Source organism: Trichogramma pretiosum, unplaced genomic scaffold, assembly GCF_000599845.2.
Source record: "Trichogramma pretiosum strain Unisexual culture from Peru unplaced genomic scaffold, Tpre_2.0 scaffold3, whole genome shotgun sequence".
NCBI classification, from domain to species: Eukaryota; Metazoa; Arthropoda; class Insecta; order Hymenoptera; family Trichogrammatidae; genus Trichogramma; species Trichogramma pretiosum.
This window is the reverse complement of record NW_019641698.1, coordinates 4,137,393-4,155,976: the sequence shown is the minus strand read 5'-3', so window position 1 is coordinate 4,155,976 and position 18,584 is coordinate 4,137,393. Positions and strand designations below refer to the sequence as shown.

At 44.7% G+C, this 18,584-nt stretch overlaps 2 protein-coding genes across 2 annotated transcripts; one reads left to right on the top strand and one right to left on the bottom strand.

The window, feature by feature from the left end:
- Positions 1 to 172: 172 nt before the first annotated feature.
- LOC106650768 (potassium/sodium hyperpolarization-activated cyclic nucleotide-gated channel 1-like) lies at positions 173 to 1,959 on the top strand. The gene is made up of 4 exons (XM_014368970.1): positions 173 to 378; positions 448 to 612; positions 682 to 1,189; positions 1,273 to 1,959. The coding sequence occupies exons 1-4, from the start codon at positions 173 to 175 to the stop codon at positions 1,957 to 1,959; spliced, it is 1,566 nt and encodes a 521-aa protein (XP_014224456.1).
- A 9,719-nt stretch (positions 1,960 to 11,678) lies between these two features.
- LOC111694381 lies at positions 11,679 to 14,371 on the bottom strand. The gene is made up of 3 exons (XM_023462328.1): positions 14,126 to 14,371; positions 13,360 to 14,050; positions 11,679 to 13,285 (listed from the first exon to the last, which is right to left on the bottom strand). The coding sequence occupies exons 1-3, from the start codon at positions 14,369 to 14,371 to the stop codon at positions 11,679 to 11,681; spliced, it is 2,544 nt and encodes an 847-aa protein (XP_023318096.1).
- Positions 14,372 to 18,584: the final 4,213 nt, after the last annotated feature.

Sequence of the window (18,584 nt, the reverse complement as noted above, 5' to 3'; positions counted from 1 at the left end):
GCATTCATTAACTGGCATGCATAATTCAAGTTGATTATCTAATGTTTCATGAATTATCAATACGATGAAGTATGTATAGGGCATGGTTCTCTATTTACTCTTAACCTTATAACTTTCTTCCTTCTCGCGAGCCTATGAAAAACCGATTAACAATGTTTTGAATGACTTGAATATGGGGCAAAAAAATAAGCACTCATTTCTTTCGGATATTCTCAATCGTCTTTCAAATACTCCAATTTGTTTACGAGGATGTCTCACAGTATCGCACCAGAGTAAAAGTGCCCAACGTTACTTACGCAGCCACGCATCGATAGATTATGAAAAGCGATATCACCAACGGCATCACGTTTACATTATTCATCCATTCAGTTTATTTAGGTACCCAAGAATCTTGATTATTCTTTGTATCATAGCGTCTGATTATTATAAGACAAATAATGTTTACAGGCAATGGTGGAATATTTTCATTATTGTATTAATTCTGTACAATATGATCAATTTTCCGTACCAAGCAGGGTTTAACATGAACAGGGATAATTTTTCATGGACCATTCAAAAAAACTTTCTGCTTTTCATATGTTGCTGCGATATATTGGTCAATTTTTTCACTGGGTTAGCATAAAAACATAATTCGAGACGATCATTAAAAAAGTATAATGATTCAATGGTTTTTTTCAACAGATATTTTGATAAAGCTCAAAACGTGGTTGAATTGGAATGGAAAAAGATAGCGATGCACTACGTTAAAACAAGATTCGTATTGGATTTTATTGGATCTTTTCCTACTGATTTGATGTTCATTCATTGCTGGGAGGAATGCATCGTTATCAGAGAGATTTTTTCGTTGCTATTTGTCTTTCGCGTTTGTTCTTGTTCAAATTACTTCGGCGGCTTAATAAGGGACTGTGAATCACGACACGCGTTGTACGATTTCATGAGTTCGCTCTTTTGGTTATTGATAATATTGCACTGGCAAGCCTGTCTCTATTGGATTATTCCGGTATTGGTCAAGTCGCGTACTATACCGCAGCGTCCCAATAACGATTCGTGGATCAATTCAATCAATCTTTGGGAAAATGACAACAACGCCAATAAATACGGTCACTGTTTTCTGAGAGCTGTCGTGACTTTCATGCATTCGGGTTTTTTGGCCCAAACCGAACCAAAGAACGAAGAGGATCAGTACTTGGTAGCAATGGGCTAGAAAATATTTATTTTTCATCAATTGAATTTTCATTTGGAAAACTGATAATCTGACTGGTATTCTTCCAGGTTATTGCGTTCTATTACATAGGAGTTCTCATATTTTGTTTGCTCGTTGCCCGAGTAATGCAATTTTTCAAAGGAGCTAACTCCTCGAAACTGAAGTATCAAGCGGCCATAGCTCACTTATCGCAGTATATGAATCACAAGCAATTGCCACGCAGAATGCGAAAGAGATTAGTCGACTATTACGAGTTCAGATTTCAGAGGAGGTTTTTCCGAGAGCCTGAAATATTGAGTGTTTTATCCGCTCATATGCGGCAAGAAATAAGGATGCACTCCTGCCGCAAATTGGTGGAGAATGTTACATTTTTCAATAATTTACCCATCTCTTTGTTATCGAAAATTGTGGCTCTACTGAAGTCGGAAATTTTTCTCGTCAATGATGTTATTGTGAAGGCAAATCAAACCGGTAATTGTATGTACTTTATAGCCACCGGAACAGTGGCAATATACACGTCCTCGGGAAAAGAAGTCTGTCATTTAACCGATGGATCGCATTTTGGAGAAATAGCTCTAATCATGCCGGATTCTAAACGAGTCGCCAGTGTCGTTGCGATTGAAATTTGCAAACTTTATAAACTGGAGAGGGCCGATTTTTCGAGGACTATTCATCCATATCCAATGCTGTGGAATCGAATAAAGAAAATAGCGATTGAAAGGCACGAAAAAACAACGATATTAAATAAGCAATGAATTTTTAATGTAACCATAATAAGTTATTTTACTTCTATGATGTCAAATGAAGATACCGGACATGTTTTGATAAAAATAAACTTAATCGTAAAAATTGTTTGACATCCAAAAGTGCTATTTATTGTCGATACTAGATGTCACTGCCATTGAAAATATAGTTGTATAAGACATTCGTAACTGAATCATATATCTCTTTCATACATAATTTACACTTTTATTATTAAAAGTAACATTCATGCGAATTTCACATAATACCTTTCAGTTGGTATTAAATAAATGATATTAATTGGATGTGCTTTATATTCGATGCGTCATTTGTCAAAAATTTATGCCATCAACTATAAATTAAAAATAGTTTTCATCTACTAAAAATAATTACACTATATATCAATAAAAAATGATTTTTAATCAGTCTCATATCGGATCATGGATATAGTTAATGCAACTGTTGGATATAGAGAACTATATACGCGCACACATGAGTGATTTTATTGAAATGACAAGTCAATCCATCGGGTTTCCATTAGTTGTCAGCCGTTGTGGCGGCGGTGTGTACAAATTGCATCCTTCGGCGCAACACAAAGTCAAAATTAGCTTCGGATCCGCCGCTAATGTTTACTCCATGAATGAGCTTTCGATTCATTTCTATTTGTTGCTGCTCCGCTACTGCCGTTTCCCTCTCCTCTCCTCTTTATATGTAAAACCCCGCCTTTCCAGTTGGCAATTCACGTAGTCGCAGCATTATTATTAATCTCCCTTTGAAGTGGCGTGTTTGCTTATTAATACGCATAGGTCCCTACTCTCTCATTCCCTTCCTCTCGCTTCTCTCTCCCTCTTTCTCTCTCCCTCTCTCTTTCATTCTCATTCTCTTACAGCATTTGCGTATGATTGATTTAAACATCTACATAGTACCGAGTGGTTGGTACGTACGCCTGGCGCCTTCCAATATTTCGACAGATACAAATGAATCTGCATCGCTCGATGTTCATGTAATCCTTTCAAGGAAGTTTTTCGTTCGAAAATTTCGGTTAAGCTATACAAATAGATAAGGTAAATTTTCAATCATTCTTTACTTACGAGTTGATGCACGTTAACAATTCCACCGAGGAAAATTTATATTCTTTCATATTTTTCTAATTGTATTGAAAAAATACAATGCTAGAATAATGATGAAAAATAAGTTCAAATAAATTGTTCGGAAATCTATGATTTTTTTACTTGCAAAGAAAGTGATGGATTTAAAAGTAAATCATTTTAGATTGGCAACAAAGTTAATGGTTTCTAAACCATGATGCTTCAACTTATACAATTATTTTTATTGTGCCACTTGCAGATTTACCAATAAAGGTACACGCCATCTAGTATGTCAAATAAGAAATTAAAATGTAGTAATTCGCAAAGAATAATCATATTTATCTTGCATCGAAATCACTGGAGCTGTTGGACGAAGTCGCTTTAAAAGTTATTGCGAATTAATTGTTGCTATAAATCAATTAACTTCAATAATTTTATGAAAGTCTTATCTCTATATGAAATAAAAATATTTGACTTAATTAGTTATTTTGAGCCTTGATAGTTTTAATTTGATTAAGAGGATAATAATAATAATAAAATAAGATCAAAATAGACCAAGGAATATCATTTCAAGGACGTCAGGACATAGATACCAAGTTGATTAGCGAGCTCTATTTTAGTTTGAACCATATCAAAGGGAGGAGAAGAGAAACGGGAGATAGAGAGAACGAGAGTGAAAATGAAAATGAGAATGAGCGATAGGAAAACAGCGGATTTGAGAGCTTTTAAAGTTGAGGGTTGAGCTAGTAATTACTTCCGCTCGTGAAAAGTGGAGCTTTTAATTCGGAACGCCGTTAAGGCTGAGGGCAACCGCAGATACCCAAGCGTAGTATACACGTTCTTAACAATTATGCTGCTTAAGAAGAGAGAAAACAACGAGCCGAGTCATCGAATCTCCTCACTGTTTCACTGTATAATACCGTTCTTCGGGGCTCACTCGACGAATTAATGCGCCACTGCCGCCGTCGGAACGTAAATTTCTGCTCGTGCGCATTATACTCCTACTTTGTGTATCACACCGACGGCTTTTAAAGGGCGGACGATAGCGCGGCGGTTTGCTTTGCCTCTGCCTTGCCTCTACCCTTTACCTCGTCAACCCTCGTCTTTTGAAACAAGCACACAGATCCACAAAAGATGAGTCCTTCGGAACGCCCCTTTTTGGTTAGTCGTATTTAGCTAAATGTTACTATTACAGAATTTATTTTTTTTTTTGCACTCTGTATTAAATAATTACTTCAACAAAAATGTTTTGCCGTTATTGAAGTTGTTAAAAGTTTAATAATTGTAATGCAGAGAAAGTATGATGTATTGCTCGAAAATTTTTCAGTCATCAAATGACAACACGTTTTTACAATAACTAAAATTTACATATAATTACGAAAGCTTGGAAATTTAGAACCAGTTGCTTGTTTATGCCAGTTTTTAATTTACATTACTCTCGATGCTTTTAGAATATCAAAAGAATGTCTCGACAGAAGCAAAAAAAAAAAAAATAGCCTCAGCAGCCTTCCTGACTCATTTTTGTTTCCATAAAGTGCGGAACCAAGAATAACAGCGGCATCAGCCCCTGTATAGAATATATAGTAGCAACAGCAGAAGCTTCTAGATAAAAGTAATAGTTGCAGCAGCAGCTGGAGGCTATACATATACGCGCAAGCAACCGCAGATTCATCAAGTAACTTCGTTTCGGAGTTGCGGAGCGTCGCGCGCGCGGGTACGCGGATGAGCGTCGTGCTGCTGCAAGGAGTATGCGCGCGAGCAAGGCGCAGATAAAGCATTAGTCGCATCGCTAACTGCCAAATCAGTCACAGTTGGCTACGTAGTTTCCGCCATCAAACGGAAAACGCCTCGCGCAAACATACCCTTGTTGATGTGTGTGTGTGTGTGTGTGTGTGTGTGGGTGTGGGTGTATACGTGTATGCACGCGTATTAGCGTTAGTTTACAAACTAAGCTCAACTGTTTCTCTATTGAGGGTGATAGTAGAGAGGGAGAAAGCAGCATAGAGAGAGAGAGAGAGAGAGCTTGTGGATTTAGTCAAAGTTCCTTGGGTCGTATAGAGAAAGACATTGCCTGCAGAACTGCAGATTTACTTCCGAGGCACAAGTCTATACATGTGTTTACAACAGTATACTGTAACTACGCTGCGTATGCACGTGTACACATATATCTTATCTCGAGTTTTACGTTTGATATTTGCTCGACATAAGAGCGTTACCCTAGGGTCATCAATTTTACCTCGAATTTAAATGATATACTTTTAATTACTAATTAATTCGTTCAGTTATCATTGTGTTTGTCTAAAATCTTTTGACATAATGTTATGCGATTCATTATTAATGGAGATGTATAGAATCTCGTGTAGTTTAAAAAGAGATTACGTGCAAAAAATTCAACATTTGACCATTTCGATCATAATAACATGTGACTGTAGATTAATGAATTACTAATAATGTAATATACAATTTATATAGATTTGATTACAAGTAAAACAGTATAATTTTGCACAATTTATAACTTCAATCCACGAAGTAAAAATGAAACAAACTCTCCATAGCTTTGATCACTTCAAATGTAAAGAAACGATCTTAAGTAATAAGTTCATGCAGAATAACAATTTTTCTGAAAAAAAAAAGAAACAGAAAAAACGGTCAGAGCTGCACAAAGTAAGGTTCAAATAAAGCACGAGAGAAAGAGAATAAAAGCAGTCTTAGTGATTGAATGAACGACGCTTCGATCAGATGTAGCTTACTGATATCATTGGACACGCCGATCGTGCGACTCCCTTTTTCCCAACAACCGTCTGGAATACTCGAGTCTGTTGAATCAATGAAAGGAGGGTAAAATGGAGATGAATAAAGCAGCACAGCAAATGAGTAAGTATTAACAAGCAAAGGTAATTGATCCTTTTGAAGATTTCTTTTAATGAAAAACAAACCTTTTCAGCTCAAACATTTTAAATTCAGCTGATTTGACTTCACGAAATTGTCTGATTATTCATTGCTTGCGTCGACTAATTTCAACATTTAATGTCAACTTCATGCATTATCTTTATTAAAATTAATCATTTCTTCGCTTTACTCATAATTTCGATGACAATAAGGTAATGTATTGTAATGAATCATTATCGTACATTTGTGTGCTAATAATGTTGAACTGAAGAAATTCGGTAATAATAAATTTAAATGAAACGATAATAGAAATATTTAATTCTTTCTTTTATCATCCGATTAAAATAAAAAAAAAACACGATTCTTTCATTTACTTGAGCTCCTGTGATGGATATACAGCGTAAATACTAACTGAACTCATTGCATAGATTCGCAATGTCAATAGGCTCAATTTCCCTTTCAAGTTGTCAACTCTTTTTGTGTGCTCGGCAAATTGTCGCCAAGGGTACGCTTTGGGGCTTGCCCGCTTGAGGGGGGAAGAGGTCAAATTAACATTATTGTTGTGACAAAGACGATGGCGACGAGTTGCGTGCACGCGAGCAGGGGCCCGTTCGCCGCCAACTCGACCCGCGGGACTTCAGTCAACGCTGTGTGCGGCTCAGGACAAAACTTGACTGGGAGACAGATAGAGATTCTTCGCTGAGCAAACAATTCCGCTTGATGATCAACTCGTTTGATGTAGGTTGATTAACTTTGGCAAACAATTGCTCTGAATATACAAGTCGCGGAGCATTTTCGTGCAAGTTTACTGCCACCCTATGAGATTTCAAGACGTAAAAATAGAAAGAGAGGCTTTGTGTAATTTCAACTAAAAAATTGATTAATTACCTTTTGGAGAGATACGTTTCGACTTTAACTTTAAGTACATGAATTTTAACAATAATTCATCAGTAAAGGTTCCTTCAAAATCGTTATAAAAATATAGAAATTTATTTTCAAATTTTAAATTGTGTCGCGGGGAAAATTAAAAAATATTATGATATAGTTTTGTGACTGCATGAAATATTTAAACAAAAGTTTCAGAAAATCCATTATTTCATTCGTTCCAAGGAATAATAATATTTGATCATCCGCAAGAAAGCTGCATCGCCAGCTTTAATCGCAATTGATTGCATCATTTTATTTCTTCTACCGCGGTACCCTACAATGTTGCGAGCAATTAGATTTAAGAATCTCGCGAGGGGTTATAATTTACAGAAAAAAATGCAAGATTGAGACGATCAATTTTTCAAAAGTCCGCACAAAAATAGTCGCTGCTACACGTACGGACTACGGCGTAGTGCAGCAAATCGAGGCGCGCAATGCCAAGTGCGCACAGTTACAAAGGCAGTAAAGCGCGCGCGCGCCTAGCCAGCCACATTTATGAGCGGGTAAGTAATCTCTCGCGAATAACGTCTTCGATTGCAAGTTTCGCATTAATACTTATTGCTCATTAAGCGCGAAACGGTGGTATATATGTGCGTATGCGCACGAAAGCGCGCGACTTATATTATATGCGGCCGCGCGCGTGCTCGGATCGCTGGGCAGGGTAGCAAGTCGAGGATAGAGCGTGCTGCAGTTGCTAACTCTTTCTCTCTCCGCGCGCGCGGCTGTCTCGCTCCCTCTCGCGAATGCACAACAACGGCAGCGAGAAAAGCAAAAGAGGGATTTTTTTCTCGAAAAATGCGCGCAACGAAGCTTCTCTCTCTCTCTCTCCTCGTGCGTTGCATGACGACTGCCGCAGCGCGCGTGGATATGTATGCTATATGTATGCATGCTACGCCGTGCCATGTGCATATGTGCGTGCACATCGGCGAGTACAGTATGCGGTGGTGGCACGTAAAACCTGTTTCCGCGTCAACCGCTTGATCAATCTTGTTAATTAACACTCGGACCATGGCAAAGAGCCAGTTAGAGAGCCGCTCGTAGGAATTTTCATTGCAGGCCATCCTTCATCCATGCTGTATACTCGCGCGAGCGCATACAGCGCATACGTATATGCATACGTACGCACTCTAAATGTAGAGCGCGGCTCGTCCTGTTGCTGCCGTCTCACACACACAAACACACACACACACACACAATATTTAATGCGCGCGCTACAAAGATGTATACAACGTTTTAACAGTTGTGCGCGTTTTTTCGACGCAAACGACGGGCTGCTCGCTTTGAAAAGTTTGCGCGCCGTGCATATATACATGTACACACGCATAACGTATAGGCCGGGCTCGTATACGCGGCTCTCGTTTCGATACGCTTCGGGAGCCAACGAACTGCCCCTGGAATATCAACATTGTAGCATTTTTCGATTCGCACTTGAGAAAGAGAGAGAGAGAGAGAGAGAGAGATGCACACTGGCTCGAACAAAAAGGAAGAGTTTAATAATGTCGCTGCGTGTGCTGCGTTACACGCAGGCAGGGAGATGATAGTCGAGCGGGCGCGCGTAATACTTAGGACCGGCCGCAAGGCTTGTGTGCGTGATATCCCCGTGAATATACATACTCATATTATATACGCCTGTTTAAAGGCTTGTGGGCATACGCAAGCGGTATCGGCTAAGGGTGTAATTAGTGAACGTCGTATAGACTTTTATAGCGGCGTACGATGAATATTGATCTTGTTTAGCTTGTGACTTATATTGATTATTATTTTTGTTATTGTTTACTTCAAAGTAGTCACATTTAAACATTTTTTGTGATGCCTGTACTCGCTTGATAAAATAACGAAGAAAGCAATAATAATTTATGTTTATATCAATTCAAATGCATCTTCTAACAAAAGCTGAGAAACCTATGGATTTAACGAAAAGTTCGCCTTTATTTTGTTATCATGAATTTTTTTATTGAGTAAAAATTATGCGATGAAAAGCAGTGTGATTTATGACCTCTGTTTCAACTCAGATTGTACATGGAGAGTGTGGAGAGCAAGACAGAGAGAAAGAGAGAAATAGGTACTACGTAAACGAAAACCCGAGGATAAATTTGCAGCATAGGCTACATTTGCTTTGAGCATTTGTATACTTTTGCATGCGTATTATAACTGGGAGCAAAAAGTTCTCTCGTCCTCGATCGTCCTCGTCTTTGCTGCGCGGCTCAAGAGTTCGGCCGGCCTAATTAGTGTCTCTCCATGGCGATATCTGATTGGAAGAAAGCGCAATAAAGTGAGAGACGGCAATATAGAGGAAGTGGCATGAGGGGGAGGCCAACAATAGAGAGTCGGCGATGTCCAATCATAAAGAGATTCACCGCCAGTGCCGCCGCCACCGCCGTCCTGGCCGCGCGCTGTAATCTGAATAAAGTATATACTCGATCAGATCGATAGATAAGAAACAATGCTCTTTTCACCGTGAAAAGTCCTCGACTATGCCAATAGCTGCAGCAGATTTTGCAGGCTATATATGCACACACACACACACGCGAGTGCGCACTGCACTACGGCGCACAGTGGCAGTCGTAGCTGCAACAGCCGCAAAGACGGAGACCATTGCTCCCGTATTTCCCGCGACTTATTGCTCTTCCGCAGAGAGCGAGTAGCCACAGTCAACTATTCTCGGACTGGGACAAAACTCCGTTGATACCAGATCCCAGGGGCGACCACGTAGAAAACATTATTCCCATGGAATATTTTTGTTGTTTCTTGTGGAAAATGGTCGTCTGAATCCGAATCTGTGTAGTCCAGTAAAAACTATGTTGGAACGTACATGGGTTGCAAACAAGATGAAACCTACTATACTTTATGTTTTCGACCCTCAGGAATCTGAATCTGCAATTATTTTTTACCTACAACCCCGGCAACAGGGTGAAAATCGAGGGTGTAGGAGTTTTTCGCTTATATCTCGCGATCTACGTAAGATAACAGAAAATGGATTACGCCAATTGATTCCTCGTGAAATTTTACATCGATATGCACTATAACATTTTCAAGTGTCAGTGCAAAATTGTCGACAATATCGAAAAAACTAAAAAATTCTGTGCAGCGGTGGTGGGGGCCGACGGCGTAGAGATCGGCAGCCGCTAGGCGCAAGAGGGAAGGCGGCTGCTGGCTTGTTTACATCACGCGTGGCTCGCGTGGAGGCTCTCATCGGGCCGTGTTTCGACTTTGTTGTCTCTGTTGAATCTATAATAGTTTATATTAATGACAACCTTATAAGCGTCCAACATATATCTGAATATTTCGTACAGAGTGAGCTCTGTAAACGTACTAGCGTATACGAGTGAAGCAGTCGTTTAATCTGCTTTTGAACAACCTCTGTTACTTAACATATGTTACATATAAAACACAAGTAACCCAAGATAGAGAGAGAGAGAGAGAGAGAGAGAGAGAGAGAGAGAGAGAGAGAGAGAGAGAGAGAGAGAGTNGGGGTAGAACCCCATGTGGCCCATAAGAACAAATATACAAAAGTATAATACAGTCAATTGCAGAGCAATGGTGGTAATATTTACATATCGATCAGTAACAATATTTACAAGCAAAATTAACAATAGAAAGCTTGAGATCGAATGATAGCAAATTTCAAGTATTGAGAAATATTACATATTAGAGAATAATTGAAGGCAGAAAAATACATGAAAAAGACAGCTCAGCTCAACTGGGTACGTGAATAAAATCATGATTTCAAAGCCACTGCATTTAGATCTTCTTTAATGAGTATTGGTATGAGCTCCGACTGAGGTGATATACGCATGAAGACAGTCAAATTTCGGACGATTGGGCTGGGATACTGGTGATGACGAGATAGCGATTTGGCTTCACGAAGCAGATGATATACATTTTTGGGCCATAAAAGACTCAGAGAAAGATGGGATTCACCGCCAGTATCAAACAGATCCTTATTTCCTATTCTTGCCAGCCTATGTGATTGAGCAACAAGGCCATCGCGCACAATCGATGAAGAGCACTGGAAAACGATGGCACGAGTGCGTTCCTTGACAGAGCGTGGGTTCCTTGGTTTCCAGCTTCGAGTCCCAGTAATGAATCGCTCGTGATGTTTTAAACCCATAGTTGAAAAAGTCTTTTCAAGGACCTTGTCGTCGGAGAGCTCTAGGCCAGATGGCACGCCAGACAATAGCATTTCGCACTGGTCAGTCTGCAGTGAGCAAGGTGCAATAAATCCAGGAATTTTGCCTATAAATTCAGAGCACTCTGCCGTGGCGACTTTCAAATTTTCAAGATCCTTTTTTATTGGCGATTCAGAAAGAGTAGATGACTTGACTTCCTGTTCCGAAACACGACGGTCGAGATCTTTAACCGACGCACACAAGCTTTCAACCTTATCCATAAGGCGATCCATAATTCCATACATTTTATCGACCAATTTTTGGTTTGCCATATCGACATATTTGATAATGTGCTCGGTTTCGCCTTGAAAAGTTGCAGGGCACGACGTGTCCGACTGAGACNACGCGACCCCCAGACGACGAAGCCGCGCTTGTAGGTTTCTTTATCCGCGTGTGGAACTTCCAGCACCTCGCGCGCAGCGCTCCTCAGTGCGCGACTCGTCGGCGCTCGTCTAGTGAAAAGCTCACGCAAATAGCTCGGGTTCTCTTGGCGCAATACTCGATGCATCTGCACGGCGACGAAGTAACCTCGTCTCGAGGACGGGGTGAGCCATCCTAGGGTCCGTTGATATGGCAGCATTCGGGCGTCGCGACGAAGGCCGAACACAAATCGAATGGCAGTGTTCAGCAGGCGGCGCATTTTAGTTTCCAGTTCATCTGTCAGGACCGGAAAAACAGCGCAGGCGTAATCGAACTGCGGCAGCACCAACGCAGAGGCCAGAAGACGCCGTGGACGCGAGAAGACACCGCACCAATCTGGCTGTCCCAAGACAGATTCTGCTGAATCATGAGGCCCAAATTGCGGATCCTGCTCTGGTATGGCACAACTTCACCGCTCAAAACAATCGGCACACGTGGGCCGTACGGGAAGCGCATTCGTCGCTGATCAGAGGCAATGATCATAGCCTGGGTTTTTGGCACGCTAAGCAACAGGCCACAGCGTGTCGCCCACTCAGCAACGGCCTGAACGTCGCTGTTTATCCTGGCTGCAATGAGATCCAGGTCCTCGGGTGGGCCGGACAGGTAGATCTGCAGGTCATCCGCGAAGAGCATGCAGGACGAGTCACAGTGCCGCAACGCACCGATGACTGAGTCGATGAAGGCAGCAAAGAAAATCGGCACTGGAGATGATCCTTGTGGTACACCAGACGTCAAAGGCAGGAAGTCGGAGGCGGGGCCATCACGACCAGCCACAGCTTGAGATCGGTCGCTGAGGTAGGAGTGTGCAAAGCGCAGTGCATCAGCCGTGAAACCCAACTCATGCAGCCTCCTCAAAAGCACAGTGTGATCAAGCGTGTCGAATGCGCACTTGAAATCGAATAGCACACTGATCGTCATATGCCCATCCTCGACTGCTCTTCGGGCGTCCTCGACGACCCTCAACAGTGCCGTCTGGGTGCTGTAGCCCCTTCTGAATCCGGATTGCCTTGTTGACAACAGCCGGTTATCCTCCAGGTAGGCGACCATCTGCTCGGTGATAAGCCTATCACAAGCCCTGGCCAAGTGGGGCAGGTTGGCTATCGGTCGTGTCTGCGCGGGCGAAAGCGGCCGGGGCACTTTGCTGAGCGGAACAATTGTTGATCGCTTCCAGAGCGTGGGATACTTGCCAGCGGCAATAGAAGCATTAAAAATGCGCGGCAGGAAAGGCGCAATTATAGTGTACGAATGCTCCAGGTATCTCAAGGACACACCATCGCAGCTGCTACCGCGAGCGATATGTCCCACGTGCAGCAGAGCCTTGAGTACCTGCGCCTCTGTCACCTCGATGAGCCGAAACTCGCACTCGAGAGCACGACCAGGCTCATTGAATATGGCTTCGAGGATATCAGTGGGGCACAGTGGATGACGAACGCTGATTGACTGATAATGTCGCATGAGATCATCCGCCGGGAAGTAGTCAAGCGGCGACGGATTCGGCGCATCAACGAGGCCCAAGCGTCGGAGACACGCCCAGCGCTGTGTATAATCAGAGCATGACGCAAGGCCATCGCGCAGGTAGTGCTCTCTGGCGAGCTCGATATCGCGCTTAAGCTCCTTTCGCAGACAGCGATATCGATAAAGCAGGTCTCGGCTGCCCCGCCGCCTCGCGTCCCTGTACATTCTATCACGCTCATTACACCTCGCACGCAGTGCTGGCGGGAACCACGGGGCTGATGCTCTTCGTTTCCGAGACAGGCCAATGGGAGCATGCTCGTCGAGCAATTCGAGCACAGAAGAATTGAACTCGTGACGCAGTACATCCGGGTTGTCACAGTGGGAAAGAGACACTGAGAGAGTCGAGAGGTGAGTGCTTAATTGGCAATTGAACAATAATTTATTGAATTTCGAGAAATTACGCGACAGGCGGGGTTCAAGCACCACGGCAGATGAGCCCACAAAATAATCAAAACAAAAATAGTCATGCCCATGGATGAACGGTGCAGAGGACTTTGTATAATTCCGGACTCTTGAAAGGGAGTCCACGAACGCCAGGTCAATCCAAGTGTCGGTGAAAGCGGTGTGATGCGTCGGCTTGGACGGGACCACTCCAATGAGCATTCACCGGTGAGCGCTCTCAAGTTCCTGGCCTCATCACTCTGCGTGAGCATATTTGCATTGAAGTCGCCAACAAATACAAAGTGGTCAAATGATTGACAAATCGATTGGTAGTAGTCAAATAGCTCAGTGCAGTAATTACCATGTGGGTGGCGGTAGACGGAGGTAAGCAATAATTTCTTAGCTCTGAACTTCAATTCAATTGCCAGGACCTCATTTTCATCGATGCAGGAAATGTTAGGGCTGTAGACGATCCTGGCTGGTAGATCGCTACGCAAATAACAAGCCACACCACCACCGAACACATAATCCTGGTTGGGATTCGGTGAGGGCAAGCCTCGGTCGTTACGGAATAATTTGTATCCAGGCACCTCCACCGCTCGCGAGTCGACATTCGGCGTGAGCCAGGTCTCGCAGACAGACAGTACATCGACCCGCAACTCGAGCATCTTGTCCTTGACAACCGCCATTTGCTTGCGCAGGGAGAATGCGTTGACCTGCATCACACGAAGTTGAGAGTGAAGCTCCCTTACGCTAGACTGCAAGTGCCGAAGCTTGGCCTGCAGTCATGCAATATTGGCCAGGTCGGCCCAGGTGACGATCTCGATGCGCTCTCCGTTGGCCGCCTTTCGCGCGAACAGTCGCCCGTCATCAGTCCATACCCATGCATATTTGTGTTCCCTACCACGCTCACATGCAGCCTGAAACAGCTTAAACACGGGTCCAGGCAGCAGCTCAATGAAGCGAATCTCGTCACTTGATCCTCCCGAAATGATATCGGGGACTTTGAGTTTTCCGTGGTGGCGTTTACGTCTCATAACGAAGGCTCGCGAGGCCGGCTGCTTGAATGTCGCTACAAAGGAGAATGTAGGTGCATGTGCATCGCCGGAAGCGTCACGGGGCCGCCGGTCGTCGCCGAAGACTCTGAATTCGAGGACGTGTGACACGGTGATTGTGCCGAGCAGCTACTGACAGAGAAGCCAGACGAGCCGCCGCCAAGAGCCAGACCGAAATAAAACAATTCATGTGTCGCGCCGGATAAAGTTGTAAAAGAAGCCGCCAGAGCGCGCCGCGCCGAACACGTGATGCGTGTGAGTAGGAGGCCAAGCGCAGATTCACGTGTCGACCACGAGCGAGAGGACACGAGCGAGTTTTCGAGTGAGGTTCTGTGCCGAGTGAGTAGAGGCACGAGTGAGTTTTCCTGCCGAGTGAGTTTAGGCACGAGAGAGTAAGAGAGGAGTGAGGAAGAGTGAGTAATGAGAGTACGTGCGAGTACCGTGTGAGAATTGTGTGAGAGAAGCGAGAGTGCGTAGTGCAGTGAAGAGAGAGTATCGAGTTCCGTCGTGTGAAGTAGTGTCGCGTGTTAGAAAGCCGGCTACACGAGCTGAGACTCTGGTCTAAGACCGCCGTTCGCGACATCAACCAGAACTAATCACCGTTTCGACCCGAGCCAGACCATAGCCCAGCCGAGAGCTATTTCGCCAGAGCCGGATTGTAGTCATCCAATTTGTTTGGTACGGTAACATTATTTGTAAGGTGTGTGTGAGAGTGTGTATGCGAGTAATATAAAGCCGGTTCAGTTGCGCCTTTTCTTTTAATAAACATTTGGCATAATTATTTAAAAGTAAAATAAAAGAAAATTTTATTTATTTCACCCAATGTTGCCTTTCCTTTCCCTTCCATTTCTCGCGTAAACGGCCCAGTTCGAGTCCACGCATTCATCGTGCGGCGGTGGCAGGGCCTCGAAAAGCCACCGTGTCGCAGACGTCATCGAGTACCTGGGGGATTCCAAGCTGGTCCATCGCCGATCCAAAAAATTCTCGAAAAGCCTCAGGTGTGCGCTCGATCGCCGCGTCGGGCATGCCCCGTATGCGCAGCTCAGTGCTGGGACGCGCCGCCGTAACGATCGTCTTGATGTTGCTGATCTCGGACGACACCAGGGTCAGCGCAGACTGGTGCTCGTCAATCTTCCTGTTGGTAGTCGCGATGAGCGCTTCCACTGTGTCCAATCTAGTTGTCATGACGCGCATTAATGCGTCGTGTTGGGCTTTCTGCTCAGCGGCGCTTGCTATATTGGAGGGCTCGTCTTCTTCGCAATTATTTGGAGAGTCAGCAACACCTCTACGCGCGTCCAGAGCAAGAGAGCTAGACCCAGCCCTGCCAGCAACAACAGGCGAGTCGGGAGCAGCAAAGAAGTGGCTTGTCTTCTATTAGACGTAAAAGACACCTGGAGTGGTATAATTTCCCACACTGGGGGCAGAAAGCAGTTGCTAAAGCACCGGTAATATCTCTTATCCTTTTGCAACGTCCGCACGACACCATTGGCCAACGGTCAAAGCACCACACAAGCCGTTGCGACGTTCGACTCTTCAATTTAAATCAACCACACAATGTTTCTATGCCGCGACTCGGACACTGTATAGTCACTTTCACCACAAAGTCAAACGTCAACAACACAGCACTCAAGAAGCCATGCGGAGAAAAAGTAAACAAAGGCACTATTCCTTATTTCTTGAAGAGAGGTCCCCCTCTTTAGCTCTGCAGGTGATCTGCGCAGATCTCGCCGACGTCGACGGTTGATGATAATTATTTTTCTAACCTCGAAGGTGGTAATCCATGCAGATAATTCCTGTTTTTTTGAGAGTGCAAGAGTGGCTAAGCTCAGAGCTTGCGGCCACACCTTGCAAAAGAAGCCGCCCGAGGGCACAAAAAGCAGCAGTAATAGGTTCAAAGGCAGGAGCTCGAAAAGATGTGCGTGTTCACACTTACCAAGGAGAGAGAGAGAGAGATTGATTGATACACATTTTATTTCGCCTAGGCGTTTCCACCGTAAGGCTGAATTAGGGTATATACAAGGTAATTCACTGTAATACAACAATAAAATAATAAAACGAAGACATCATAAGTGCAACAAAGCAGAAGTGTAAGCAATGAGAATTATAAGAGTAAACAACAATAAAGTAACATGAGATTTAAAATGTAAAATACAAAGCAATATTATAACAATCGACGACAATCGATGACAGCTGAAACAAACATCAGGCCAAGCACGGCTCAATCCCTCGATGCGCACTAGATCACCGGAGCAGATGACATTTGAGGGCCGTCTTGAACACATCGATAGACTGGGTATTCACCAGGGTAAGTGGAAATGAATTCCATAGTCGCGCAGCTTGGATGGTAACGCCATGCTCATAGGTGCTGGTGTTGAAATCGTTTTCGGCGAGGTTCGGCCTGGTCGCGCTACGCAGGCTGTAGCCTACAGCAGCGCGAGGCGAGAGGAGGCCGGCGAGATAGGTCGGCCTGGCAGTCCGGAGCACTCTATGTGTGGTCGTACCCAAGAAGTAGCTTCGCCGCTGCGATGGAGTAAGCCAACCCAGTTCACGCCGACGGGGCGCAATAGCGGCATCACGTCGGAGATTGTAGACGAACCGTATGGTGGTATTTTGCAAGCGTTGCAATTTTTGCTTCAGTGTTGTCGTCAGGCCTATATAGACAATGCAGCCGTAGTCGAAGTGCGGCTGCACCAACGCCAAGACGAGCAGTCGCCTAACATCAACGGACAGCAGTCGCGAGTGGGCACGCAGACGATGGAGGACGCCATGGACCCGTGATGACAGCTGATTGACATGAGCCTTCCAAGACATATTTTGGGTAATTGTCATCCCAAGGTCGCGCACCCTCTCCTGGAATGGAACCGTAACTCCATCAATCCGGCATGTGCCTCTGGTCCGAAGCCACGACAATCGCCTGGGTCTTTGGAATACTCAACGCGAGGCCACAGTCCCGTGACCACCGCAGCACCGAGTCAGCATCAGCGTTGATCCTGGCAATAGCATCGTTCAACTTATCGGGTTCGCACGATAAGTAAATTTGAAGGTTATCGGTGAACAGCATTGCCGTAGTACGGCAGTGCTGGAGCGCATCAAGCAGTGAATCGATAAACATCGAGGACAAAACTGGCCCAGGCGACGATCCTTGTGGGACCCCTGACGTGCAGGTCCTGTATGTCGAGGTCTCGTCACCCTCGCCGACCACAGCCTGCCGGCGCTCACTCAGGAAAGAGTGCACAAGCCTGAGCGAGAGGTCCCCAAACCCAAGCTCGCGCAGGCGACGCAGCAGGACTGTGTGATCCAATGTGTCAAAAGCACACTTGAAGTCAAACAGTACAAGTACTGTCACAAGACTTTTGTCGATTGCCTGACGTATGTCCTCAGTGACCTTCAATAATGTAGTCTGCGTACTGTAGCCCGACCTGAATCCCGACTGCAGTGGTGACAACAAACTATTTTCTTCAAGGTAGGCCGAGATCTGAAGTGTGATCAACCTGTCGCAAGCACGAGCCAAATGCGGCAGGTTGGCGATGGGGCGAGTCTGCGCAGGGCTCAGAGGCTGAGCCACCTTGCTCACCGGTGTTATGGTAGACGTTCACCAAAGTGCAGCATAGCGTCCAGTCGAGATAGCGCTGTTGAAAATGTGAGTTATAAAAGGCGCAATGATCACCAGCGACTCAGACAGATACGTCAGGGAAATGCCGTCGCAGCTCCGTCCACGTGCGCCGCGCGCAATCCAGCGTAATGCCTCGAGCATCTGTATCACGGTGACCGGCCGAAAAGCAAATTCGGCGTCTCGACGCATCGGCGGTGTCGCAATAATCGCTTGAAGGGCATCCTCAGTGCATGCCGGGTGCGAGTTGTTAATGGTAGAGTAATGCGCCATAAGCTCTTCAGCTGAGAAGCGAGCCAGCGGGGACGGATGCGAGACTGACACGAGACCAAGTCTCTACATAAACGACCATCTCTGTGCATCATCCACACATGCAGCTATGCCTTCGCGCAGATACTGTTCGCGGGTCCGCTCGATGTCGCGTTTTATCCGTCTACGAAGCTCGCGGTATCGACCCAGCAGCACGGCGTTACAATTTCTGCGTGCACGCTTGTATAGTGAGTCGCGCTCACTGCATTGCGCACGAAGCGCAGGCGTGAACCACGGTGCAGGATTTCTTCGCTGCGTTCGCGACGTTAAAGCGGC

Excerpts from the sequence above, each read along its gene's own strand:
- LOC111694381 (XM_023462328.1), bottom strand. The coding sequence starts at position 14,371 with ATGAGACGTAAACGCCACCACGGAAAACTCAAAGTCCCCGATATCATT. Across the intron at positions 14,051-14,125 it reads GGGCCGACCTGGCCAATATT|GTCAACGCATTCTCCCTGCG; the intron begins GCATGACTGCAG and ends CGTGTGATGCAG. Across the intron at positions 13,286-13,359 it reads GTGGTGCTTGAACCCCGCCT|TGTCTCTTTCCCACTGTGAC; the intron begins GTCGCGTAATTT and ends CGACTCTCTCAG.
- LOC106650768 (XM_014368970.1), top strand. The coding sequence starts at position 173 with ATGGGGCAAAAAAATAAGCACTCATTTCTTTCGGATATTCTCAATCGT. Across the intron at positions 379-447 it reads CATCCATTCAGTTTATTTAG|GCAATGGTGGAATATTTTCA; the intron begins GTACCCAAGAAT and ends TAATGTTTACAG. Across the intron at positions 613-681 it reads TTGGTCAATTTTTTCACTGG|ATATTTTGATAAAGCTCAAA; the intron begins GTTAGCATAAAA and ends TTTTTTCAACAG.